The sequence below is a fragment of the Melopsittacus undulatus genome, chromosome 4 (genome assembly GCF_012275295.1).
Source record: "Melopsittacus undulatus isolate bMelUnd1 chromosome 4, bMelUnd1.mat.Z, whole genome shotgun sequence".
Classification (NCBI taxonomy): Eukaryota; Metazoa; Chordata; class Aves; order Psittaciformes; family Psittaculidae; genus Melopsittacus; species Melopsittacus undulatus.
In genome coordinates, this window is record NC_047530.1 from 89,295,699 (window position 1) to 89,321,823 (window position 26,125).

Sequence of the window (26,125 nt, forward strand, 5' to 3'; positions counted from 1 at the left end):
TGGGGAGCGGCGGGGGAGCGCACCCCGCGGGCCGAGGGCCCCCCCGGCTCCCCGGCGCGTCCCGCCATGGGGGGCTGAGCCGGGGGGCTGAGCGCGGCGGGGCGGCGGCGGGCAGGGCGGGGAGCGCGCAGCCCTCGCCGGGCTCGGCGGGCGCCGGGGCGGCGGGAGGCGGGGGGGGCATCCCGGGAGGATGGCAGAGCCGCCCCGGCGAGCCGAGCCCCGGCGCGCAGGGAGCCAGTGAGAGGGAGGAGAGGGGAAAACACAAACAAGCAAACAACCCACAACAAACAAAGCGGGCAGAGAGCAGCGCCGAGCCCCGCCGCCCCTGCCCCAAAGGCGCCCGCCCGCCCGCAGCCCGCACAGCCGCTGCCCCAGCGAAGATGCGCCCGGCCCTGGCCCACGGACTCTGCTCGCTGCTGCTCAGCCTCTGGGTACCCAGGTAGGAGCTGGTCTCCCTTCAGCCCCGCTGCCGCTGCGCGCCCCGGTCCCGCGGGGAGGGCACCGGTTAGCCGCCGAGCCCAGCCCCACGCCGGGGGCGGGCTGCCCAGGGAGGCTCAGGGGGGGTCCCGCCGCCCCGGCCCGGCCCGGCTGCGGCCCCCCACTCAGGGCTCTGTCAGGGCCGTTGCCCCCGTTGCTCCGGCGCGCCGGAGAGGCGGCAGGATGCGCGGCTCCCCTCGTTCCCGGAGGTTATCCCCCTTCCTCCCCGGCCGGAGCCGCCCCAGCGCTCTCAGTATCTGCCTCAGTTTCCCTGCTCTCCCCGGCCGGAGGAAGGGCCTCGCTGCCGGGGGTCCCCGCGGGGACCGGGGGGATGCCGGAAAGTATGTCATGGGGGACAGGACGGGGGCCTTTGGGCTCCGCACCCCAGAGTCGCGCACCACGGCGGGGGATCCACCTGCATCCCCTCCTCGCTAAAAGCGATGGAGGGGACTAAGAGGGGGCCGCCTTCCTTCCAGAAAACTGCCCCCCAAACACTCACCACCCCGTCAGTCTGCATCTCCCCCCGGTGGCTGGCAGCTCCCCTCCGCCCGGTCCCAAACTTGTGCGCTGCAGACAGCCAGGGGTTAACACTGGTGCTGGTGTGAGTGGGGGGGGGTCCCCCCGCCCTTCCCCCTCCCTCCAGCCCTTTAAATATAATTTGTTAACGTTGGGACTTGTATTAATTAAAGCAGCAGCCGCTGCAGCCTGTGACCTGGGGGCTTGTCACCGTGAAATCAAGTTTAAATCCAGATTTCAAGGGGGAAGAGAGCTGGGGGAGCGCTGTGTCCTCCTAGGGAGGGTGACAGTGACAGGTCCTTGCCGGTCCCTGGGTCTCCCTGAGCCCTGGGTGGAGCAAGAGGCATCAGGACCTGCCCTCTGCTCTCCGGGGCCCTGATCAAGGGCTCCTGCCTCAGTTTCCCTGCTGTGCGATGGGGAGAAGCGCCATAACACCTCTCACACCCCGGGATGCCCTGGGAGGGGGTGGCAGGCATTGTGTCTGGCTCAGGACAAGCATGCGACAAGGTCCTTGCAGTGCTTGGGGCAGAAGCTGCTGGGGCTGGTGATGGTGGTAGCTGCGGACCTGTTTTGCATCTTGTGTCAGCCACGGCTTGCTTTGACAGCGTGAATGAGCGCAGGAGCCAGGCAGAAGATTTCCTCTCGTGTGTTGGTGCTTTGAAGGGATGCACCCCCTTCTGCTTCCCTTCTGTCTGCTCTCCCCCACCCCGACTCAACCCTGTTGGAGTCACTGTAGATCTGCACTGTGGGAGACCCACATTTCACCAGTGGAAGTGGTGGCATGGGTGTAAACACACTTGGAAAGCTGAAGAAAGCAGCACCCTGACTCTGACAGCTCCCCTTCCCCCCTGAGCAAGCTGTAAATCAACAGGGACCCTGGGGCTGAGCCCTTCCTCCAGAGCTGGGTGAGCACTGAGCTGGGGAAGTCAGTCCCTGATCCCTGAGAGCTGCCTCTGTCCATGTGCCTGAACCAAGCTTGTAGGATTTGGAGGAGCAGAGGGGGAATAACCCTTCTCCCCAAGACCAGGTTGCTCTATAAGGCAGTTACAGCCCTTCCTCCAGCATCCTCCTCTAAGTCTCATTTCTGCAGTCAAGGTTCAAAGGCCTCCAAGCTCCTTGCTCCTGCCAGAGACCCAGCTCTTGGCTGTACTAGGGAAGAGGAAACCCTGCCTGGAGAGAGCTCTCAGCAGGGACCAAGGTGCTCTGAGCAAGGAGCAGGGCAGTGCTGAGCTCCTGGTGGACCCTGCTGCAAGATGCAAGATGCTCCTGGACATCCCTCTGCTTGCCACTTGCTTTGCAGGTCCTCTGCTTGACACTGGATCTCAGGGTCCTTCAAGCCATTCCCTGGAGCTAGACAAAAACACTTCCACCCCTTCCATTTCCCTCTCCACATCCATCTGTCCTGTGTACTACTGTCTTAGCTCCAGGCAGCTCTCTCTGGACATGGTTTGTCCATCTCCCCACACTCCATCTATCTTCCTGTGTCCCCAGGCAGCACCTCTGCTCCCCTGCCATGGATCGTATGCCTCCCCTTGCACCCACCCATCAACTGGTCACTGTGCCTCTGTGGTGACAGGCATCAGGTCTAGTGGGACTGTGATCTTAATTTGTGATTATTGCTGAGAGTTTGAGGGTGTTTGGCAGGGTGCTTGGCTCAGGATTTCCCTATCAAGCTGGAAGGGAAAGGCTGGTCCCTCTGGTTACCTCCCTTGTGAGGACCAGCAGTGCTGGGAGATGTGGGAGATGCAGGGAGGGAATCAGCCAGCAACAAGGATGGGGCCAGAGCTGGGATGGTCTCCTATGCCTGGGTCTCTATTACTCTCCCAGGGGAAAGCCTATGCTCTCTGGGGAAGGCAAGCAGGGACAGTCTGTGCCTGACGGTCTGCACTGTGTGGCCTGAATGTGAGATCCCTGGGGGAGCACGCAAACAGGGTGCAGCCATGGGAAATGCTGACCTCCAGAGGCAGGGGGACCAAATGTGACTGCTGCTGGGTACAGTCTCTGCTGACATGGCTAGAGAAGACTGCAGCCCCGCTGCTGCTGGGGCATCTCTGCCTGGCTGAGCTGGCATGCCCAGGCCTTTCCCAGCCTTCTCTGTAAGAATCAGGCAGTGTGGGTTGAGCAGCATCTCTCCTTAACCATGTGTGTCCCCCACCAAGCTCTTCTCCCTCCCCAAAGGGGAAGCAAGCAGTTGTCACACTGCTTGTGCCGAGCTCATGGATTTCCCTTTCCCTCCCAGCTCCTGTTCCAATGAGATCCTGGGCCTGAAGCTGCCCTCGGAGCCGGTGCTGAATGCGAACACGGTGTGCCTGACCTTGCCGGGGCTGACGCGGAGGCAGCTGGAGGTGTGCGTGCGCCACCCCGATGTCACCGCATCGGCCATCCAGGGCATCCAGATCGCTATCCATGAGTGCCAGCACCAGTTCCGGGACCAGCGCTGGAACTGCTCCAGCCTTGAGACCAAGAACAAGATTCCCTATGAGAGCATCATCTTCAGCAGAGGTAAGGGCTGGATGGTCTCCCTTCTCTTCTTCCTCTTTCTATGCCCTGCCCCTGCTCTCAGGAGCTATCATAGGCTCTCCATGGGCCCTTACACAGTTCTTCCTTGGCCCAGGGAATGAGACCAGCTCTTCAGCATCCCCATGGATGAAGGCAGAGCGTGAGAAACCACAGGGCTTTGCCACTGCACTGTGGCAAAGCTGGGCTCTTCTCCATGCACCTTTGTACCTACACTGGCCCTCATCATGAGCTACTCCTCCCTGCCCAGCCCCAGCTACTCCAAAGGCTTCTTCCAGGCCCCACCACTTTCTGGCATCTTCTTCGCAATGGGTGTAGGCTGGTGTTTGGAGTTGTGCCATGGGTGTGCAGCACAGTTGGTGGGTCTGAAGGTGGATGCCAAGCTCTGGGATTCAGTTTGGTGGATAAAGTGAGCATCCTGGCTCCCTCCTGCTTTGGGGATGGTGTTTCAGTGCATCACGGTGAGCAGAAACACCTCTAACTAGGGGGACATAGCTCTGTGAGCCCATCACATTGGCATCTTGCCGTTGTGTTGGCTCCCCAGTGCAGAAAGCTGCCTTGTGGGACCCTAGAACATGGTGGCATGGTGGGGACAGAGAGACAGGCTGTGCTGGGAGCTTGTCTGCCCACAGAGCACCTACTTGAGCTCCTGGGAGAGCTCTCCTAGTTCTCCGTGGTCTTTCAAGTCCTGGTGCCATGACTCCCTTGCAGGCATGGCTGGCTCTGCCTGGATGACAGCTCCCCAGTTGATAATCTTTCCTCAGGAGTGGACTCTGGAGGTGCAGAGGGGCTGCACTGCATGGTGCAGATCAGGGTTGTGACCTGATGGGACCTTCTGTAGGACTTGAATGCATCTTCTCACCTAGGTACCGCTCTTGAAGCTTAGGCTTCAGAACATCTCTAAGTGACCACAGCCCCAGACTGTGGGTAGGAGAGAACAGTAGGGTGCCAGTGGCAGGCAGGTGGGTGCTGAGGGCAGGAAAGGTGCCCAGCAAACAGATTGCTCCTCTAGCTCCTGAAGAAGGTGAAAACCTCCAAAGATACTGTTCACCTACCCTAGCCTGAGAGCCTCCTGGCCTGGTGCCCAGCAGAGAAGTGCCTTTACCCCTTCCTTCAAGCATCCTTCCACATCCTTCAACATCTTCTGTCCATGGGACTGCAAGGAGAGTCACAGGGAAGCTGGCAGCTTGAGGCTTCCATGCCTTTGCCAGGATGTGATGGCAGGGTCACCTAGGCAGCTGCAGCTGGTGGGGAGATGGCTGGAGAGGGGAGTGAAGGAATGTTTTGGTGTTGGGAGCTCCCTTGTGTCCAAGGCAGATGGGCAAAGCCTTGCTGGAGTAGATGTTGCCTTGGAACACGTGGCATGAAGGCTGTGGTCCAGCAATGAAGCAGCTGTTGCCACTCTTGAAATGCTGGTGCCTGGAGTGTCTCTTCCCTTCACGAGCAGCACCCAGGTTAGGGCCTGGCAGGGAGGGTGGGGACCGTCAGCCCTGATAAGCATCGAGGTATTTCCAGGTCCTCTGAGGAATGCAGTTCACTTTTAGTCTCCCCAGGCAGTAGGAGACACTAACTTGCTGGCTCAAGTCGCTTACACACCCAGGTGAGCTTCCCTGCTCTGGGTCCCACCAGCCTGGGTGAGAAGCTCCAGCAGCAGAGAACACTGAGCTTCTGCAACCCTCCTTAGTCCACTGGGTCTGGTGGTGGCCAGTGACTTGCAGCTCACTTGTGTCTCAGGGACCACCTCAGCTCTTTACATTGTCAGGGCTGTGACTGATGGGTGTGAGGACTCCCACAGCCCCTGGACTCCTGATCCAGTCCTGAGCTCTTGGGTATGGCTCATCCCAGGCTCCCAGCACTGGTAGGATATAACTCCCTGGGACAGAGCACCCAGCACCAGGAAAGGATGGAGGTAGGGCTGGAGCATCAGAGCAGATGGGCATGTCATGCAATTCCTGTTTTGGAAGCAGAGGATGAGTCCTGAGCACCCAGGCCATCCCATGTGGTTGCTCGGAGCTGTTCTGGCATGGAGCAAGCCTTGAGGCTGATGCTCTGGCCCACTTCCAGCCCACTCATGTCCTTCTATAACGGAGCTGGAGCTCTGTGCTCTGCCTTATAGCCAGGTGCATCACGCAACCCCAGTGCTGGAGGAGAGGTGAGCAGTGGAAGCGAGGGGTGCAGGCTCCATGCTGCAGACATTAATGGATCTGACCTCTGGGGATCAGGTCTCTGCTCTGCGCCCTGCTCCATCCATCCTTGCTGTGCCTGGGCGTGCAGTGTGCTTGTAGGATCATTGTTTGTAACCCGAAGTGACAGACCCCTTTAATCTTTCATTCCTTTTCCCACTTCTTCTGCCATCAGTTCAGCCGTGCGTGAATCTCACTTTAAATTATTTGTAGCTGGCTTCTCCCTCCCTCTCTCCCTGCTTGGCTCCATTCCCCATCTCCGCCTCGTCTTCCTGCATCTCTTGCGTCTTCACCAGTGCAGGTGTGAGCTGTCTGGGGTGCAGCATCGGTGTCTGTCCCATCCTCTGCCAGGCATCCAGGCACTCGGTGGAGCTGGGCAGCTCATCCCTTGGGAACAGAGCAGAGGAGAGTGGCAAATGAATGCCTGTCTCCCCATCCTGCTGATCTGATCCCAGAAGTTTGTGTGCAAGCCCTGGGCAGACAGGAAGGAGCAGGGAGGCTTCAAATCCAACAGGACCGGGAGCCTAAGGTGGATTCTGGGCAGCACAGCCAGGGACAGGGATGCTGACAGCATTCTGGGCAGAGCACAGACCTGTTCTGTGGCAGGGAGGTAGCAGGGAGATGCACCCATCCCTGGGGTACAGGGCATGGCAACTGCAGAGCACAACAGGTTAGCAGGGGGCAAGCAGACAGGGTGCCCATGGATTTTCTGTCCCTGCTCTCACAGAGTCCCTGGTAGTTTTGAGACACTCCAGTGGGCTGTAGGTTTTTCAGGTTTGGTCTTTTGATGCTGCACCCTTGGGGTGTGGGGTGTCCCTTGTACCCCTTGCTCAGTCTCCAGTGCCATCTACACCCCACATCCTCCTTGCCCCATGTGCCCTCCATATGCTCAGCACTGCCATTGCAAATCCTCCTGTCATCTTTTCTGACTCCTCAGCTGACTGCCTACATCCTTGCCACCCTCCTGCCCATTCACTGGCACTGTCACCCCTGCCAGCATCCTCCAGTCCTGTCCATGGTCCCATCCCTTTCTGCTGTACCACCCTCACCCTCCATGTGCTGTCCTAGCCACCAGATACATCTTCTGTTGGCCTCAGGGACAGATGTAAGAGGACAGAGCCATGAGGTAAAGGCAGGTGGCTGCATCTGCATCAGCAGGGAAGACAGGTCCCCTTCTCCTAGGGTGAGCAGCATGATCGTGTCCACCTCGCTGGAAGGGGTTGCCTGTTGCCCCTGGTATGTGGTCCACTGCAGCAATCATGGTGGCTGAGCACTGTGTGGCTGTGCTGAACCATGCCTGAGTGCCTGCCAAAACCAAAGCTGCGGATGCTGGTGGGTCACCAAGCCTTTGTCCTTGTCTGGTAGGTGTGCACCCATGGGTTGGTGCAGTGCCAGCAGGGCTAAGACTGTCCAGGTGCCAGGCAGAGGCTGTCTGAGGTGTGCTAAGGGATCCCTCTTCCCTGCGTATTCCCCTTTGTTCATCCCAACCTTATCTGTATGGAGCTGTGAAATAACTGGGACCCTCATGGAGGGGCTGGGTGTCCTTGAAGGCCCCGAGGATACATGGCTGGAAGGGACACGTCTCTGGAAGGCAGGATTCCCTGCTTCCTTCTGCAGCCTTTGGAGGGATGTGGTACACCCTGTGCCCTCCTTGAAAGGCTTCCTGGTGCCAAGGGCCCTGCATGTACATGGCCAGACCTTGTTCTCCTACAGTGAAGAGGGAGGCCCTCCCTGCAAGGCTGCAGACATTAGGTGCTGGGGGCCAGCTAGCTGTGAACTGGAGCATGGGGAGGTTTTGCCATGTGCCGGGGGAGGCAGGTGCTCTTATGGCTACCCAGGGAGATGCTGCCGCACTCAGGTCCCCGGTGCCTGGCTCTGCAGAGCCCCAGCCAAGCTCAGGTGTCCACAGACTGCAGTGCCTGGCCTGACACAGCTGCAGCCAGGCTCCTGGCAGGGATTTTGGTACCCCGCGCAAACCAAGAGCTTTGCCCACCTGGCCCTGAAGCGCACATGGGTGCTTTGGATGCTCAGCTTCATCCCTGTGGGTATCCCCATCCCCCAGACTCAGTGAGACCCTGGGGCCAGGGCAGCATCCCTGGAGGTGCCAGGGCAGCATCCCCAGAGGTGCGGGGCTGATCCTGGCTCCCTGCAGAGTGGCAAAGGCTGCCGGCTTGGAGCGCTGTGGGTGGATGGGGTGCAAGGGCTGCAGGCTGTCCCTGGCATGCTCAAAGAGGTGCAGGGAGGCAAGTCAGGATCTGCAGGAAGGCATTTAGCGCCTGGTGCTGGGCCAGACCCTGGCAGGTTCACCTGCAGTTTAATTAGGGAGAGGGGAGGGGAGGGAGCGGGGCTGGGGGAGAAGCAGCGTGTTGGGACTGGCCATCTCTGCGGGCCTCACAGGGGGTGGCAGGAGAAGCTCTCCTCCGCCTCACCAGCCAGCAGGGCCAGGGCGATGTGCCTGCATCTCCTGACAGCTGCCCCCCACTCCTAGGGGTACTGCCCATGGAGGGGTGGCTGAGCATCCCTTGGATACCCCAGGGTGCACCCAGAACAGGCTGTCCTATCTGCTTCCTCGATGTCACCCAGCTGCTGCAGTGATGGGTGTGATGGTGATGTGTGGGAGGAAGGCCATGACTCCAGCTCTCCCTGGTCTCCAGACCATGGAACCCAGAGCTGTGCCTGAGCTGGCCCCTTTGCCTTCATCCCACATCCACATGAGAGATGGAGAAACTGCAGCACCTGTAGCAGAACCAGCATGGGGTCCTGCTGAATGCTTCCCCATTTCCCAGATGCATCTTGACAGGGAAATTTTTCCCTTGCTTAAGACAGCCACTTCAGGATCTGACCTGGGGCTGAGATTTCAGATCCATCCTCCTTGCCCAGCACAGTCCTTTAAATACATGGCATGGTGGTGGTGTAAGGGTGGTGTCCTCCATTCTCTATTCCCTGCAGGATGCAATACTTCTCCTCATACCTCCCACAGCTACAACCTTTTCTGCGGTCTCTGGAGGGATCTGGTGACTCAGACATCACCACTGAGGTCTTAGGTGGCTGGGGTAGCTGGAGAGCCTCCTTCTGAAGGGCTTGGGGCTGGATGCCACATGCTGTGCTTGCCTGCGGTTCCTGGAAGCTCCCATCCTCTCCAAGCCCATGAGGCCCGTGTTTGTCGCCTGCAGCCACGTTGCTCGCTGCTTTGCTGCAATCCTCTGGGCTCTGCTGTGGCTGGGGTAGAGCGAGGAATGTAAACTGAACTTCCAAGCAGAACCGCACTGGCATGGAAGCTACCGTCCCAGTGCTGCCCTGGCCCCTTCTTCACCATTGCTTGCAGCTCCCCATGAAAGAAGGTGAGGGAAGGAGCAGAGGATGCAGGGAGGAGTGGCAGGGCCAGGCACAGCGATACTGAGCAGGGAAATGGCCATGATGAGAAGGGGACAAGAGTCTAAGAGCACTGGGAGGTTAAGTCCTGGAGACCGGCCTGTCCCCTGCCTGCAGCTCAAGGGACAAGGACCCCGGGCCCCATCCATCAGCTTTTGCGTGGCTGGAGAGCAGCAGAATAAAGAGAAGGGCTGGGGCTTGACCCCAGGGGTTTTCCAGCTGTGGAGGGCACTGAACGAACCTGGCCTCTTTATCTGCAAGGAGACAGGCTTGCTAGATGGTCTGGGTGGGGTAGAGCTTCTGTCTGGGCCCCGGGAGGTGCCACATGGGAAATTATTCGGCAGGCTGGGGAAATGTGTGAGAAACAGGCTAACGGAAAGGCAGGGCTGAGAGGAGGGTGCTGTGCTCAGTGGAGGGTTTGTTGCTGCCATCCCCAGGCACTGGCTGTGCAAGGAGCTGGAGATGTCAAGTGGGGTGACAGTGACAAGTCCCTGCTCTTAGTCTGTGCCTGGGTTTGGCTCATGAAGGGCTGGAGCTAGCCCAGACTGGGGATGGAGAGCTGACATGGGGACAATTTTGGGATCCAGGAGACCTTCCCATGCTGATTCCTGCATCGCTGAAGGTCCCCAGATTCGGGGTGTCCTGCTCTAACAGTGCTGTGGGTGTGTTGCAGGCACTGCCTGCCAGCGCTCTCCTCAGGGAGGCTGCACAGCATACGCACCAGCAGTCCCATTACCTGCCCACTGAAAAATGTTGTTCAACTTGTGCACGGAAAGAGGCAGGCTGCGAGCAAGCTTGTCCCACACCAAGGGGAAGCTGGGAGAGGCTCCCGCTGGCTTTTAAGCAAGCGCCTCGTTAATTTTTTAAATGCACCAGTGTCAAATTAACACACAAAAGAGCAGCAGGACTTTAAATGCAGGTTTCCGAGCCGCATTTCATTTCCCTTTAATAAGATCATAGCGTTTGCTTGGCGGGCGGCACTGAACCACCAAGGAGGCATGTGTGGTGGGAAGCATCGCCAAGGATGGGCGACGGCTGCGGGGAGTGGTTGTACTCTTACCTCTTGTGACTCTGTGGTGCAGGCAGGGAGCTGGCAGAGCCACTGCCTGGGATCTGTGCTTTGGGGTGCTCACCCAAGCTCCCTGTGTGATGGCATGGAGAAAATGCCCCCAAATCTTTCCTCTGTTCAGCTGTAGCAAAGCCAGTGCTCATCAAGCTGCTCTTGTCCCAATTGAGGGAGAAAGGCTGGTGAACTCCAGCTATTTATTTGTTCCCATGTGAAGCTATGGTGCTAAATCTGGCTCTCCCTCCTCCTCCTCCTCGTGCTGTGGCCAGTCACCGTGTATTGAAGCAAAGGGCACTGCGGGCTCCATGCTTGGTCCTGGAACCAGAAATAAAAACACTACTTTGCATTTAAAGTAAAACAGAAGTTCCCAGGTAGGGGAGGCTCTTCATCCAGCTGTAGAAAAGCCAAGCAGCCTCACAGAGCCCCTGCCATGGGACCCATCCCTGTCCCCATCCACCCTATCCCCAACTAATGGCATTTGTGAACATCTTTGCTCCCCAGTGTTTAATGAATACCAGCTGCCAGCCCTGGCAGTGTGTGGTGTGGTCGCAGCATGCTCTCACTGACTAGGGATGCTTGATTTTTCCAGCATGGTAGCACATTTAGAGCTTTTTGAGGAAGCTGATGGGGCTTGGGGAAGGAAGGGGCATGGGCAGATTAATGTGGCTGGACAGGCAGTGCTGTCTGCTCCTGTTACTGCCTCATCCTGCACCCTGTGGGTAAGCAGAAATGGCCCATTTCTTGGCAGAAGTATTCCTCAGCCAGCAGTGTATGTATTATAGTGGAAAACTCCAAGTGGAGGTGGGAAGAGATACTGCCTTTCCCATCAGGGCCATGACACTGAAGCCTGAGCAATGCCATGGTGGCATCACCCAGGGCAGTGGGAGAGCAAGGGTGATGGTGGGGGCTGGGGTCAGGGCCGGGCTGGGCTTCAGGGCAGCAATGGTGGGGATGGGGCTGGAGTGAGGATTTGGTCATGGTCCCAGTGGAAGCTGGTGCATCAGGACAAGCCAAGGCACAAGCTGAGCTCTGGCTTCCCTATGCCCCACCATGCTGCTGGCGCATTCACACTGCCCAGCCTGAGCCCTGCTCTCTCCTTCCTCACAGGCTTTCGGGAGAGCGCCTTCGCGTACGCCATCGCAGCCGCCGGTGTGGTGCACGCCGTGTCCAACGCCTGTGCCCTCGGCAAGCTGCAGGCCTGCGGCTGCGACCAGAAACGCCGGGGCGATGAGGAGGCTTTCCGGCGCAAGCTGCATCGTCTCCAGCTGGAGGCCATGAACCGTGGCAAGGGCATGGTGCACGGGGTGCACATGGAGCACATGCCGGCCGAGACCCCGGGCCTCCAGGACTCCTGGGAATGGGGAGGGTGCAGCCCTGACATGGACTATGGGGAGAAGTTTTCCAAGGATTTCCTTGATTCCCGGGAAACCTACAGGGACATCCACTCCCGCATGAGGCTGCACAACAATCGCGTGGGCCGGCAGGTGAGCAGGGTTGTGGGGCGATGCTGCTGGGTCCCCCAGGACACATGCAGGAGGGCTATGGTGGGGCACATGTGCAAGACTGGGGTTGCCCCCAAGGCACCCTCATCTCCCCAGTTTTGCCTGGAGCAAAGCCAGTGGCACAGCCCCACTGTGGAGCAGATCTGTTGGGGAGGGCACCTCTGGGCATCGCTGCTGTCCCCCTGCCAAGGGACACTTCCCTGGCCACTGTCACCTGCCTGTGCTGCAGCAGGGCTATCTCAGGGACAGGGTGAACTGGTGTCAGGCAGCTGCAGCAAGGGAGGGCTATGGACAGGCAGGGAAGCGTCACTGGCAGAAGGGGGCACAGCACAGGCTCCAGCACCCAGCACAGGTCTGGCTTTGGAGAGGGAGCTGCTGTCCCAGGGAGGCAGATGTGAGTGGGACTGGGCCAGGCAGCACGCACCTGTACCAGCTGGGAAGTGCAGTATCCCTTCGTTAGTGGAGGTGACAGCCCACAGCCTTGTCCCCTGTCTCCAAGGGGTGCTGGAGCCTGTCCAGGCGAGCAGGGCAGCCTCCCCTGTGTTCTCATGATGTCAGATCTTGTTAAAGGTGCTAATTAGTGCTTCCCTGTCTGGAAACTGATGTTTAAAAGCAGCCTGACACTGGGGACAAGGAGCATGCAGGCAGGAGGGGCTGGGAGCATGACTGCATTGCCCTGCCTGCCTTTACTCCCAGCAGGTGCCAGGGGTACCCCCATCCCATGAATCCCCATGATCCCCAAGTGAATCCATGTGGATTCATCTCCATGTATCCACATGTGTCCCCAAGATCCCAGGCACGTGCTGCCAGGGCAGCACAGGAGTGTGTGTAGTGGCTGCAGGAATAAGTAATTAAAGTTCAGAATTCAACAGGGAGCTTTTGCCCAGGATGGGATGGCTCAGGCATTTGGACGTGCCTCCTGCTTTGAGCATGTTTTAAAGCCAGCTGTGAGATGGTGACACTGCAGAGCTGGGCCTCAATGTGTGCCCTTCCCTGGTGCTGGAGCTGAGCTTTACCACCCCAGAGAAGCCGTCCTAATTTGGCCAAGCTGTAAATGCCTGGGGAAAGCCAAAGCTTTTTGCTTGTTTGGCTTTGTGTGCTTGTGCATGGTGAAGGCTCACTCAGCATTAGGCAGCTAAATCCTCTACAGGCTGCTCTGCCTCAGGCCAGAAAAGACCCTCCCATCCCAATTCTGGCTACAGAGCCCATTCTGGCTCCTCTCCAGCTCTGTGTACCCCCAAACACTGTGGCTCCTGTCAGTGCTCAGAAATCTGGGGTCTGTATTGCCTGTTTCTTGAAGGAAGCCCCACAGCCCCATGGAGAAGGAGGGGAAGGTGAGAGAGGCATATTTGCACTCGGGCATGTCAGCATGCAGTCTCTGTGGGATTCAGCAACAGCAAAAATACCTTGGGTCTGCTTGTCCCCAAGGACGGGCAGCATGGGACTGGCCGTGTTAGCTCTTGGTGGCTTCAGAGACAAGAGCTGGGCTGATGGAGGAAGCTTGGGAACTGGAAGCAGAAGTAGAGGAGGACCAAAGGGCTAACGGAGGGTATGGTAGCAGTGCAGGGGGGAAGTGATGGCTGGACAGGCTGCCCAGCTCAGGGACCCTGTTGAGATGAGGGTGTGAGCCCGTGTGCATGTTAGGTTGTGATGGTTGTGGGTGCCATGCATTGTAACAAAGAGATGATGCTGTGCCTGGACTGTGCCTGTTGGTGCCATGCTTATTGATGGGGCTTGACCCAGCCATCCACATTGCCTAGGGATTGGTTCTGCAGCTTCCCACCTGCTCTTTCAGCAACACCATGGGTCCCACACCCATCCGAGCCCTCCTCACTTCTAGGACCATCCTTCTGCTGTAATAAGGAGCAGTCTGCTGGGATTTCCAGGAAAGGAGTGGCTGTGCTGCATGCAGCAGCTCTGTTGTCCTCCCCTCTGTGTCCTGAGGGTTGTAGCCCTTGAGCAGAGCAGTGATTTGGACATGCATCCCATGTGCTGTGCCCTGCCACGCACTATCCCTCTCCATGCACCAGAGCTCTCCAGCATCTCCCTGATTCTGAGCATCGTGTCTATGGTCCCTGTGTGTCCCAGGGGTCTTCTGCACATGGGTAAGCCTGTCTCCTAGCTCAGACCCTCCCTTGCTGGGGGAGGTGACAATCCCACCAATGACCACATCCAATGGCTATTGGATGTGGGTTTCTGTAGTGTAGTGGTTATCACGTTCGCCTGACACGCGGAAGGTCCCTGGTTCGAAACCAGGCAGAAACACACTGGTTTCTTTTCTTCTTTTCCATCCAGCTGTAAAGTCAGGGAGGTGATTACAGCTGCTGGAGATGCACAGCATCCTCTGATGGTGGCAGTGGTCACCTTGGTCCACTGTTGGCATAGGAAGCCCTGAGCAACGAACAGTTGTTGGGCCTCCTGCATCCCTGGGAGGAAACAAGTTCTCAAGTGAGGAACAGCAGGAGCATGCAAGAGGCTTTGCAGGTCCTCCTAACACACCAGATCAGAGAATGAGAGAGGATGAAAGGCAGCAAGGAGCTACCCATTACCCTCACAACAAAGACCTACGATAAAGCTCTTATGAGCGTGTCTGGGAGGAGCTGGGAATGTGTGAAACAAAGCACCAACGAGTCCGGGCATGTGCTGAACCTGGGTGTCTGTGAGACAGGGGAAGGACCTGGATGGGTAGGGGTGTGTGGAGGAGATTTGATGGCAAAAGCATGGGGCTGAGGCTCCTCAGATGGGTCCTTTTCAGGTCTCCTGGCACTGGCAGGGTCCTGTGTCACCTGTGCTGCCCATGCACGAAGGAGAAAAAGCCATCCCTGAGCAGGGACGGATGGGTGTTGTACTGCTGGGGCTCAGGATGCTTAGTGGTGACGGCTTGGGTGGTGGAGGTGGAACACACATGCTGTCTTGTCCAGCCCCTGCTGTGACCAGTCATAGCCCCAAATGAGCCCCTGTCCAGATGTCATGCTGCTGTCCCCTCCATCCCAGCCAGAGCCTTATATGCAGATTTTCCCTGGCCCGGCCAAGGGGGCGGAGAGGCGGTGTGGGAAAGGATGGGTCCCAGTGACAGTGTGTTCCCATGGATGGTGGCAAGGAGGGTGACGAGCAGCTGGTGTTCCTGGCTGGCACACCCAGGGCACAGTGGAGAGGCTGGGCAGCTCATTACCTGCGAGGTGGAGGCAGTTCCCGGCAGGAGACAGGACTCTCAGAAGGATGAAAGCCAAACTGCAGCCCAGCCCAGACCTCTCCACTGTGTGCCCCGAGCTCCAGGCGTGTTTCCCTGACCGACCTTCATTACCATAACTGCTTAGCAACGGGGAGATTTACTCAAAAACAAGAAAACAAGGACTAAAAACTACCCACCCCTCTCAGAACAAGGCACTCCTTGCACATGCATCCCCCCCAGGGAGGGGGTAGAGGCAGGCAGCATGGGTCAGGTGTGAAGCTGGGCAGCCAGGCAGGGTTGACATCATGAGACAGGACCTTGTGCAAGGCCACATGTCCCCTGGGCTTCCCCCGGGCCTTGGTGTGTGTCCCTGAGGTGGGGGAATAGTCTTTGCAAGCCCCAGTGCAGCTCCTAGAGGGGCTTGGGTGTCTTCATGAGAAGGGAACTTCTGTAGCCTGTGTGGTACATGTATGGAGGCACAGTACCCAGCAGGCAATCCCTCTTGGGACACAACAGAAGGTATAAAAGTGTGGCTGCTCCATGTCCCTGGAGACTGCGGGGCATAAGCGGTTTCCCTTGGCATGGCCACAGCATTGTCTGTTGCAGGGATGGAGGACATAGGGAGACCTCAGCATGCAGCCTGGGGGCTCAGCAGCATTGCCTAGGGACACCAAGCTCCTCCTTGCCCCCATGCTGGCTTCTGGCCCCAGCCCAAACCACAGCCACAGCCCAACCCCATGCATGCTGGCCCTCGTGGTGGGTGGACATGTGGCACCAGCCTCACTGTGCCCCCCCCCAGGCCACAAGTCAGGGCTGTGAGCATCTCTGATCCCTGCTTGAAATCCAGGTGATGTTGGGAGGCAGTGCCTCTGTGCCCCTGGCTCCCACCAGAAAGCAGGCAAGAGCTGAGAGCAGAGCTGCTCCTGGGACTCCTGAAGCTGGAGCTTTAAGTGGGGGAAGCCTTGGGGAGGGGAAAGCATGCCTCTCACCTGCCCCACTTGAAGTGCTCCTGACTGGCATGGTGCATGTAGGCACCCAGTAGGGCTGCAGCCATGCCAGCTTTTAAGTGAGGTCCACGGTTAGGTTGGTGCTGCTGGAGCCAGGCAGCTGTGTGAGATTCAGGTTCCTTCTCCCTGTGGTCGGGTAGCTCACTCTCTCCTTTAGGTGCTGATCCCTTGCTAGAGCATAGAGTTGGTACTGCCAGGATTGGAAGGGGCAGGGTGCTGGATATGGGTGACACTGAGCATAGCAACAGGGTGCAGTCCATCTGGCTTTTCAGCTCCAGGGCTCTGATGGCTGCTCATGACAACCCTTGGTGTCCTTTCTGTCCTTTCCCCATGCAGGTGGTGATGGACAACATGAGGAGGAAGTGCAAGTGCCACGGCACCTCAGGGAGCTGCCAGCTGAAGACGTGCTGGCAGGTGACACCCGAATTTCGCCTGGTGGGGTCTCTGCTCAAGGACCGCTTCTATGGAGCCACCCTCATCCGGCCCCACAACCGCAATGCTGGGCAGCTGGAACCGGGCCATGCTCGGCATCGCCGCCGGGCTGGCATCAGCGAGTTGGTTTACTTTGAGAAGTCACCCGACTTCTGCGAGCGGGAACCGGCCCTGGACTCCTTGGGCACCCAAGGGCGCCTCTGCAACAAGACCAGCCCGGGCATGGACAACTGCGAGAGCCTGTGCTGCGGCCGCGGGCACAACATCCTGCGGCAGACGCGCAGCGAGCGCTGCAACTGCAAGTTCCACTGGTGCTGCTTTGTGGCCTGTGAGGAGTGTCGCATCACCGAGTGGGTCAGCGTCTGCAAGTAGCCAGGCAGGGATGGGTGCCCACCCCAGGGTGCCAGGGACAAGCACACCTGCCTGCGGCAGGGGAGGGAGACGGGGATCGGCGCTGGGGGAGAGGGAGATGGGCCGTGGTACCCGCTTCCCTCCGCTCCAAGGGGAGCAGGAGAGGAGATGCTCGGCACCCTCCGAAATCAGCACTTTGTCGTCACCTGGGGAGGGCAGGGCTGCCTGCTGCCTGCTGCCTGCCCGACCCCGCACGAGAGCACCAAGGCTCCTGGCCCCGGGGAGCACACGGCCATGCTGTACAGACTGTCGACACCAGCACTGCTCGGGGGGTGAAGGGTGGGCACAGGGGTGGGGAAGAGCCTGCTGGCACCCAGCGGGATGGGGCAGGGTGGGGTGGGGGACAGCAGGGCATGGGAAGCCCAGGATGGGAGGGGAGGGTGGAGGGACATGCACCAGCACTGTGCACAGGTTCCTCCGGCCAAGTGCAAGGCTGTGCTCTGGGCCAGCTGAGGATGGAGTATCCCATGGGATGGAGAGCGGGCACAGCTCCCCAGGCTGGGGCTTGCCTCTGCAGGGGCAGAGGTTGGCCTGGCTTGAGCTGTAGCACTGTGGCCAGAGGGGAGGATGCCCAGGGCTGTGCTGTGTGTGCCTGTGTTATTGTATGGTAAGTTATTTTCTGATTGTGAATAAAAGTGGATTGGAGACAGCATGGGGTATTTCAGGATGCAGAACCCCTCTCTTCCCGCTCCCTGGTGCTCTCTGCTCCTGCAGGGTACCAGAAGGATGGAGGGACCCTCTGTACTGCATACCCACTTGGGTGAGACTTTTCTCTGCACTGGTTTGCTGCCCTACCATAACAACAGCCCTAGGATCTGTTTGCAGACCTGCGGGAGGTGCAGAACCCCTGCGGACACCTCAGACCTTTGCAAGGTGGCTGCTAGAGGGTTCCTCCCCACCCGGATGCATGTTGGACCCCATCTATCCCATGGGAATCCTGCCTGTTGGCCCCATGCCTGTGGCTGCACCAGGGCTAGGGGCTGCTCTGCTGCCCCCCATGCTCCTGGGGAGGGATGGTGGGTCCAGAGAGTAGGGGGAGGGGAAGGCAGCAAGCACAGGCCAGGCAATGGGGGTCTGCGCATGGCACCTCGCTGTGGTGGTGGGGAGGGCACCCAACTGGCTGCAGCAGCCTGCGGGGGCCAGGCAGTGAATCATGCTGCTGGTATCTCCCAGCTGATAACTTCCCTGCTCCTCCCACGGCTGCGTGCTCCTTGGGGCTACAAAAAAAAAGCGAATTAAAAAGAACCCAACAAAAAACAAAACCAAATTGAGGAGGAAAATACCAGGCTGGAAGGAAGCGAGCGCCCCGGGCCCGGCAGGGAGCGGCTCCTGTCCTCGTTTCATAACGCTTCCGCAGGCAGCAGCAGGTAGCTGGGTCAGCTGCAATGGATGCTCTGCCCTTCCCCACCCCGGCTGCTTTGCCCCTCCGGTAGAGAGCTTTCCCCTGGAGCCAGCCGGTTTAGGGGCTGAGGAGAAGAGGCTCTGGAGGTGATGGTGGGGAGCGTGGGAGCACCTGCGTGGCTCCGTCTGCCGGCACAGCAGGGCACACCGCCACCGCAGTGGCTCTCAGCAAAGACCTGGAGCTGGTGACGTTGCAGGAATGGGAGCTCCGCTTGAGGCTCAGGGCACCCAGGCTCACCTTGCAGGGCATGAAAGCTGCAGTGTTCCCGTGGGGTGAGCTTGTTCTGGCAGGGCATGCTGCAGAAATCCATTTTCCCTCCTCATGTCCTGCTTTTCTATCTCCAATATCCATCTCCATCATCAGGGTCCTTTTTGCAAATCCCCAAGCCCTCTGCCTTTTGCTCCAAGCACTAGTTGGATCCCCCAGAATGTTCCCTGGCCACCCCATCTCCCTCCCCTCCCAGAGTAGCCAAACCAGTGCTGCCCGTGGTAGGGGGGCTCTGCACATCAATCATGCTTCAGTGCTTTGTAGATGGCATTGGCTTCCCTTCTCCCAGGAGCTGCTTTGCAGGCATCTGATCTGAGGGCTGCCTGGAGTGATGACTGACTCACCACGGAGCTCTCCCTGCACCACAGGATCCTTCCCCTATTTGCTAATCTCAGGTCATCTGCGCTGCAGCAGCTGGATCCCAGCACATGGCTCACCTGGCTGAGCAGAGCTGGGAAAGGTACCCGAGTGGGACAAAGTGTATTTGATGATGCAGAGAGGAGGACACAGGGCAGGGCCATTCCCCCCAAGCACATCTCACATCCCCCAGTGAGGGACAGGCTTGGGGCATCCTGGGGCTGCAAAGACTGCAGCTTGTTCTCCCCTAATGTGCCTGCCAACCCCCCTCACACACACACTTTGGGAACACATCGTTGTGCAATGGCACACCAGTAATGGCAGCACAGGCAGGGTGAGACTCCCAGCATAGCCTGACCAGCGAGCCTGGCAAGCCACAGTGCCCGGTGCTGTTTGGTTCTGCAGAGACCCTGTCTGAGCCTGGGACCCTGAGACATTCAGGGAAAGACATGAAAAGATCCCTTGATCTTGTTGGGTCTGCAGGCGGCATGGTCGGTGTGCCAGCATTGTGCTGTAGGGTGCTTTGGGCTGCAGGCAGCATGCTTCGGGTGCAGGCAGCTTCAGGGCACAGGCTGCTTGGTCACAGGAGCTCATTCCCTCCTGGGGCCAGCTGGCTCCCAGCACAGTACCAGCCTTCAGGATCTGCTCTGTGGCTTCCCTCACTGAATGTCTGGGAGCCACAGGCAAGACTCCAGTGTGCCTGTGGTTACAAAACTGTGTTCCCATCCTTCCCTAACCGGGAATCAGATGCTGGGCAGCTATTCTAGCAACCACACTGCTGGGCACAGGGAGTGTGCAGCACAACTTCCTTTCCACACGGTCAGTGCTGAACCTCCAGAGCCAGTTGCCAGTGAGGGCTTGGCTCCCCAGGGTCTCTGCATCCCAAACCTCTCCTCTTCCATGAGCCTGAGTGAAGCCTCCCTGATCCACATATGGGATCCCTGCAAAGAGTCATGTTTCCTCATGTGGAGACACTATTTGAGCCTGCTGAGCTGCTCCAGCCTCACACCTTCTGGTGCATGGCCCCCCTGCTCCATCAGGAACACCTCTACCTGCACAAGGGGCTGAGCTGAAATGGGAAGGTTCAAGGTGCTTCACCCAAGAGAGAGAAATGGCCATCATGGCAGAAGAGCCTAGGCAAATGATGGAGGTGGTTTCCAGCAGAAGGGAGCAAATTTTCCCAGTGCTCTCCCATCATCTCCCTACAGAGGCAAATCACTCAGGAATTTCCAAAGCTAAAAAAGACATGGCCATTTTTTTGAGATGCATGTCATGGAAACACCAGGGAAGGCTTCTAAAGATGGCAGCAAGTCCATGCTCGCACAGCCAGGTGGAACTTAGTCTAGTTTCATTAAGGGTCCAAGCCCTCTGAGGGTCCCAGCTGCAGGGGGGATCACCAGCCAGGTGACTCTGCTAGAGCCACACAAAGTCCGGTGGTTTTCTCCAAGTTTGAATTCCTGTTCCCAGGCGCGGGAGAACTTCTCAGCTCCTTCCAGCAAACTGAAAGTGAATCTCTTTTCTTGCCCCTGCAGCTGTGGAGAGCAATGGGAAAGCCTGACCTGAGATTGACCGCTGAAAAGGCAATAGAGAGACCTGAACTGGCCTAATTGGTTTGCACTCCTGCCAGGTATGAAGCCAGATGTGCGGCTGTCCAGATGTGAATATCCCAGGCTGGTGCTTTCTCAGACCCTGACCTCACGCCCATCTCCAGACACAGTGTGGAAAAGACAAGGGGACAGCGAATCCCCCCCCAGCACAGCAGGTCCCTGGGTCCTTTCTCCTCTCACCTAAAGCCCCAGCTCATCTCCTGCTTCTGGAAAACTCCAGCAAGGGTAGGGAAGGTCTCTGGGGGTGGCAGTGGGGGAGTGGGGGGCTGGGACTTTCCCTAGGAGATCACAGGAGAAACTCTGGCTGGAGGGTGGGGGGAACCGGTGAGGAGCTGCTACATCATGCCCCAGTGAGCTGTGAGTAACTCCTCTGGTATTTCTCCCCCGAACAGAACAGTCATCAGAGCCAGATCCTGCCCGGGGGAATCACTACACGGGAACGCCCAGCCCCATCCAAATTCCATTCCTGCTCCCAGCAGAGCTGATTTAAAGCAAAGCCATGAGGGGACAGCTCCCTGGTACCTCCTGTCCAATCCCACCTGCTTGGGGTGGCATGAGCATGGCCATGGGCAAGGCTGGCAATGCTGGCTGCTCACCCACAAAAGCAGACAGATGCACCTGGGCCACTTGAAGTCACTGGAGAACAAAGCCTCATTGCACCTACTGGTCCAAGAGGAGCAGAGGGCAGATTCTTCCTCATTTTGGTCTGGGCAATTTGTCTCCATGCTCCCTCTGGTTGAGAAGCAGGTGGCCATGGCTTGAGACCCTTCCCAAGAGCCTGGCTGGCACCATGCTTCAGCCTATGCTGCAGAGAGGTGCTCCAAGGCTTTCCTGAAGTTCAGCCCCGACATGTCATGCTTGGCACCAGCACCTGTGCAAGCCCCCGAAAGAGAGAAGAAAGAGTTTGGCCCTAACTGACCTGCTTGGCAAGGTGGAGTACCTACAGCGAGGCAGCAGCTGCCTCTGGAGAGTAGCCCAGAAGCCTGTGTTCTCTCTGCCAGGGCCAGCTGCTGCCCACCACCCCATGGCACAGCATCCTGATGGCTTTGCGCTCCATGGTGAGGGGTTGGTCACCTACCCAGTGAGGATTCTGGAGACACCACTGTGTTGAGCTCATTGAGTGACCAGACAAGCTGGCAGCAGCCTGACTCCACAGGAGTGCCCCTACTGCCTGGGAGGACTGCAGCCTCCTGGCTCAGCCTCAGCTACACCAGCCCATGGTGGCCCTGGGCATGTGGCTGCCATGCACCTGCAGAAGGGCCAGCAGTGTCTGGAGATGGGTGGGATGTGGAGCTGGAGAGCTGAGGGAGGGTTTGGGCTGAAGGCTGTAATGGAACTAGGACTGGGGTAGGAAGAGCTCCCAGGGAAGGCTGGACAAGGAATGGGGAAGGTAGAGGCTGAGCAAGGTAAGAGCAGAGTCTGGGGGCACTGAGCCTGTTAGACAGAAGATCTGAGTAGAGGCAGTGGGTGCAGAGGAGCAGGGGGTGTAGGCACCAGAGTGAGAGCAGGCAGGGGAGATGCACAAGAAAGAAGGCTGATGGTGTATCTGGGAAGGTGTGATATGGAGGTCCTCCACAGCCCAAGCCCCAGTGGCTGAGATCCCCATCCAGTAGATGGGCACCAAATCTCCCCTATGAGGCTGTGTACTCAGAAGGAGTGCTTTAACCATTAGACCACCTTGCTCAAGATGTGACTCTTACTGTGATGGCTGCAGGTTTGTACCCAAATATTGTTTACTCTCAGTCCTGCATGTGATCCCCTACCCCAGGTAACACCAAAGACTTCTTGCAAAGTATGTGAAGGACACTGGTCCTTGGCACAGGTCTGTAACCCACCAGTCTAGAGCACCCACCACTTTCCTTTATCACTTGCCCAGAGATCTCTCATGGGGAGTGCCCAGTCCTGGCTGCTGCCTGAATGGGTGCCTTCTCTGTCCCCCAGCTGGAGCTGAAGAAGAGGAAGGTGGGTGCCAGTGACAGAGAGGGACATTGGGGTTTGTCAGCATCCCCAGATCATTGCTTCCATGAAGCAGATGGAGGAGGCAAGAGGATGCCTGGCTTTGACAGCACAGGGTGCACCCAGGGATGGGTGTGATCCTAGAAACAGCCTGCTGGGACAGCAGGATGGATGGGAGAAAGGCAGAAAAGCTTTTTAGACATGGATGGAGAACACCTGGAGGGACTTTGAACCACCCCTCTCCATCGCTCCATGGCAATGGGAGGTTTGGGGTTGGGAAGAGAGATGACAGAGAGGCAGGGCCGGGTGGGGGCAGGACGCCAGTGCAGGGGAGGTGAGAGCAGGCGGCTGGGGTCGGGAGATGAAAGCACATGGTCCTGGGGGGTGGGGGGGCGACAGGAGCAGTGCAGAGGCAGCCAGCACAGCCAGGTGCAGCGGGAAGGCCTGGGAGGAAGGCAGGGAAAAGAGGCCAAGTGCAAAGAGAGCAAAGGCAGCAGAGAAAAAGAGAGGGTGGCCAGAGAGCAGACATGAAAGGGGGAGTGAGGCAGGGGAGAGATGAAAGGGCCATGGCGCGGATGCTTCTGCCTCCTCCCCAGGCTCCCGGGGCTCTGTAATCCCCGGGGAGCTGGCTCCTCTCATGTGGTGGCCCGCAGCTGTGTGCGGTCGGCTCAGCCCCACCGCTCCGCACCGGGACTTTCCAGGAGGGGGAGAAACCCAACACAAAACACATGACTTAACCAGCGCCTGCCAGGCCCCGGCACATGCGGGGTCCGGGGCACCCCGGTACATGGCACACACGCTGTGCTGCACCCCACTGAGGACAGGGCCAGGCGGCAGGTACAGTCCCTTCTGCCTGGGGGAGAGGTGGCCACTCGTATGTGCAGAAAAGGGTGTGAGCTCGAACGGTGGATGGGTACAGCTCTGAGATGGTTACACACACATGCACAGGTTGAGCCAGGAGAGCCAGCACCCGCGGCAGCATGGGCCAGCCCCTTAGGGTCACCCCATGAGGGCATGAAGGTAGGAGCTGCAGGGGCCATATGGGCTCAGTCACTCTCCCCTGCTTCCCCTGTGGAGTGCCTTACCCACCACTCCTACCTGCTGGGCTTGGCTCTGGGTACCAGGGATGCAGCAGGACTTGGCAGATGAAGCTGGCACCCATCCTGCTGGGTCACTAGGTCACTTATTTTACTGCTCAAATGCAAACCAAGAACCCAGGCCACAGATGATACTGAAGTATTTCCAAAGCACTTGTGACTTGGGATATCTCCATTCTCTATGCCCAGCTCAAGCCACCAGCAAGAGCCTTTTGCCTGTAGCACATTACCTTGCTGCTAGACAGTAGCCTGTTCACCACTGCTGACAACAGCAGGGATGCTGGGCTCTCTTCTCAATTTTGGGTAGCAGAGCTGGTACCCATGAGGAGTCCTGCATGTGTTTCCCTTCCTTCTCATCTCAGTTTTGCCCATGCCCACCTTCTCTTATGTGACTATGATAACCTGGTGGGCTCAGCTAGAAGTGATTCTGAGCTTGAGCAGCACCAGGAGCTGCCTTTGCCCTCATGTCTCAGGGTTTTAGCTCTTCCCAGCCCCACTTTCAAGATAAAAGAGAACTGGTGCTTGGTTGGCAGTGTGGCCAGGGTGCTCTTCTGAGCCCTTGGTGAGAGTTTCATTCTGTAGGACCTTCCCTTTCCAGTGGTTCTCACAGAACAGGGTTGTGTCAACTCCACAGGTATCACCCCTTTGGGGAGATCCCATCTAACTCCATCTGGCTACATCTGGTAGTGCTTTGACTTCCTCCAGAATACACCATTCACTCACCCAGCAGAGCTGGACGGGGACTCTCCCTGGGGCAGGGAGGTCTCAGCCCTAATGCACTGTCCCCACCCTTGCCAGATCTTCTTTCCCACTCCACACCAGTCAGGGAGGGTCACGCCACCCTCAGCCACATGCACACAGGAGAAGGGGCACAGCTGTCCCAGGGTGCTCCCCATACCTGCACCGCAGCCCTGAAACTGCTCCTGGGAGCATCACCCCATGCCACCACCACCCATGCCAGGAGTGCTGCCTCTGTGGCCATAGCAGGCCATCACTGCAGGGACTGAGCTGAAGAAGTGATGAGGGTGCTGCAGTGAGGAAGAGCACCTGGGGAGCAGGAGGTAGCCATCCACAGCCCATCTATCCCTCCCAGTAGAAGCCAACCCTCCCCAGAGGAATGCTCCAGCACGGCTGCAGCTGCAGGGAGGGGAGGTGCTTGCTGAGCACCGTGGCATGAAGGCATGACAGGACACGCTCCGCCGGACCGTGAATACCTGTCCCAGGCGGTTAGAGGCACCCAAGGCGTGTACGAGTGGCGCAGGAGCACACGCCTCATCAAGCCTGGGCGGTGGTGCTCCACCGGGAGAGGAGGTGCTTTCCAGCTCGCCCTCCCACTTGTGCTGGTGAGCGTCGAGCTCCCCCCGGCAGCGACCCGCTTCCCCATCACACTCCGCACGTAGCGCACGGGTCCTGCGGGGGGAGAAAAACCCCTTTTCTCCCTGGCAAAGGGGGTAGGAGTGGGCCTTGCCTGAAACTGAGGGTGGGCTGGGTGGCATCGTTGAGTCCCTCCAGCCTGAGCATCGCTGCTTGAATGAATTGCCAAGGGAGCTGCTGAGCAAGGATCAGAAATCAAGAGATAATCATGGCAATGAATGAGTAAAGAGAAGCACAAGTTGCAGTGCCTGGTGACTTGCTTTCATTTGCTGCTTGCATGGACATGGACAACATGCCTGTCACATGCATGGGGACACATCCATGTGAGCCTCATCCCAGCTGCTCACACACAACTCACTGTGCCTGTTCTGCTGCAGGATCCTAATGCTTGGGACAGGTTGCACCCCTCTGCCACTTTGCTGATCACACTGCCTGCACCAGACCAGGAGCATGTGTCATCCCAAGAGGCTTCCAGACTCTCCGCTCACTTGTGCGCTCAGCCGAGGTACTGAGGTACATATCCCAAGGGGATCCTAAAGAGCTGACTCCAATCAGAGGATGAGGAAAAAAGCCAAAATCTCCATCTGTTTACAACAGCTGCCTAATAAGGAGGCACCACACCATGACACTGCCAGTGCAAACCCTCTGCCATGACCTGGTGGAGGAATGGGCTTTTGCTGAGTGACCCCTTGGAGCAAGGCCAGGTTTTGACTGGTGTTGGTACCCCTGTGGTGGCTAGAGGTACATTCCAGACCCCCTAGGAGCCAATGGTTGACAGTTTACTCTCTCTACATATGGGCCAGCAAGGACACACAATTCCAGCAGCCAGGACGCTGAAATGCTTTTGCCAAGGAGTGGGGAATCCACAGTGCTGAAGGTTTTGGGGCCAGGCAAGCTGGTAACCTGTGAGGACACTTGTCCTAAGGAGGTGGGGCTGTGACAGGAGACGTGCAAGATCAGGAGAAGACCTCTGCCATGTTTCTGCAGCCATAGGACCCAGAGGAATCCCAGGGTGGCTGCAAAGTGGAAGGCAGCAGTGCCGTTGTTGCCCCCTCCCATCTCCCACCTCATACACTGCCTGTCCAGGCTAACAGGGAGAAGCAATCTGTGCTATCATGATGTGTCAGGCTCACTGTTCATGGATGCCTGTGGTGGGATGGAGCATCCTGGATTGGTTTTGCTGTGGCTGCCTGCTAAAACCACTTCGTCTAGGACACTGGGTGGCAGCTTTGGCTACAGGGCAGATATCTCAGATACTGCAGGGGGTCCCCTCCAGGTGGTGATGGTTGGGCTGAATGAGGAGCTTGGCAGAAACAGAAAACCTGGGATGTGCTGGGCAATAAGCAGTGTTTTCTGGAAGCATTTTGCAGCTGTCAGCCCAACCCTGAAATCTGCCTGCAAGACGGATGC

At 58.2% G+C, this 26,125-nt stretch overlaps 1 protein-coding gene and 1 non-coding gene across 2 annotated transcripts; both read left to right on the forward strand.

The window, feature by feature from the left end:
- The first annotated feature begins 238 nt into the window (after nucleotides 1–238).
- On the forward strand, nucleotides 239–16,933 carry WNT10A (Wnt family member 10A). The gene is made up of 4 exons (XM_034062611.1): nucleotides 239–439; nucleotides 3,233–3,495; nucleotides 11,239–11,615; nucleotides 16,149–16,933. The coding sequence occupies exons 1-4, from the start codon at nucleotides 381–383 to the stop codon at nucleotides 16,614–16,616; spliced, it is 1,167 nt and encodes a 388-aa protein (XP_033918502.1). The 5' UTR covers nucleotides 239–380; the 3' UTR covers nucleotides 16,617–16,933.
- TRNAV-GAC (transfer RNA valine (anticodon GAC)) lies at nucleotides 13,826–13,898 on the forward strand. Its single transcript has one exon. It is a non-coding gene; the product is annotated as a tRNA-Val (tRNA).
- Nucleotides 16,934–26,125: the final 9,192 nt, after the last annotated feature.

Excerpts from the sequence above, each read along its gene's own strand:
- WNT10A (XM_034062611.1), top strand. The coding sequence starts at position 381 with ATGCGCCCGGCCCTGGCCCACGGACTCTGCTCGCTGCTGCTCAGCCTC. Across the intron at positions 440-3,232 it reads CTCAGCCTCTGGGTACCCAG|CTCCTGTTCCAATGAGATCC; the intron begins GTAGGAGCTGGT and ends TTTCCCTCCCAG. Across the intron at positions 3,496-11,238 it reads GAGCATCATCTTCAGCAGAG|GCTTTCGGGAGAGCGCCTTC; the intron begins GTAAGGGCTGGA and ends CCTTCCTCACAG.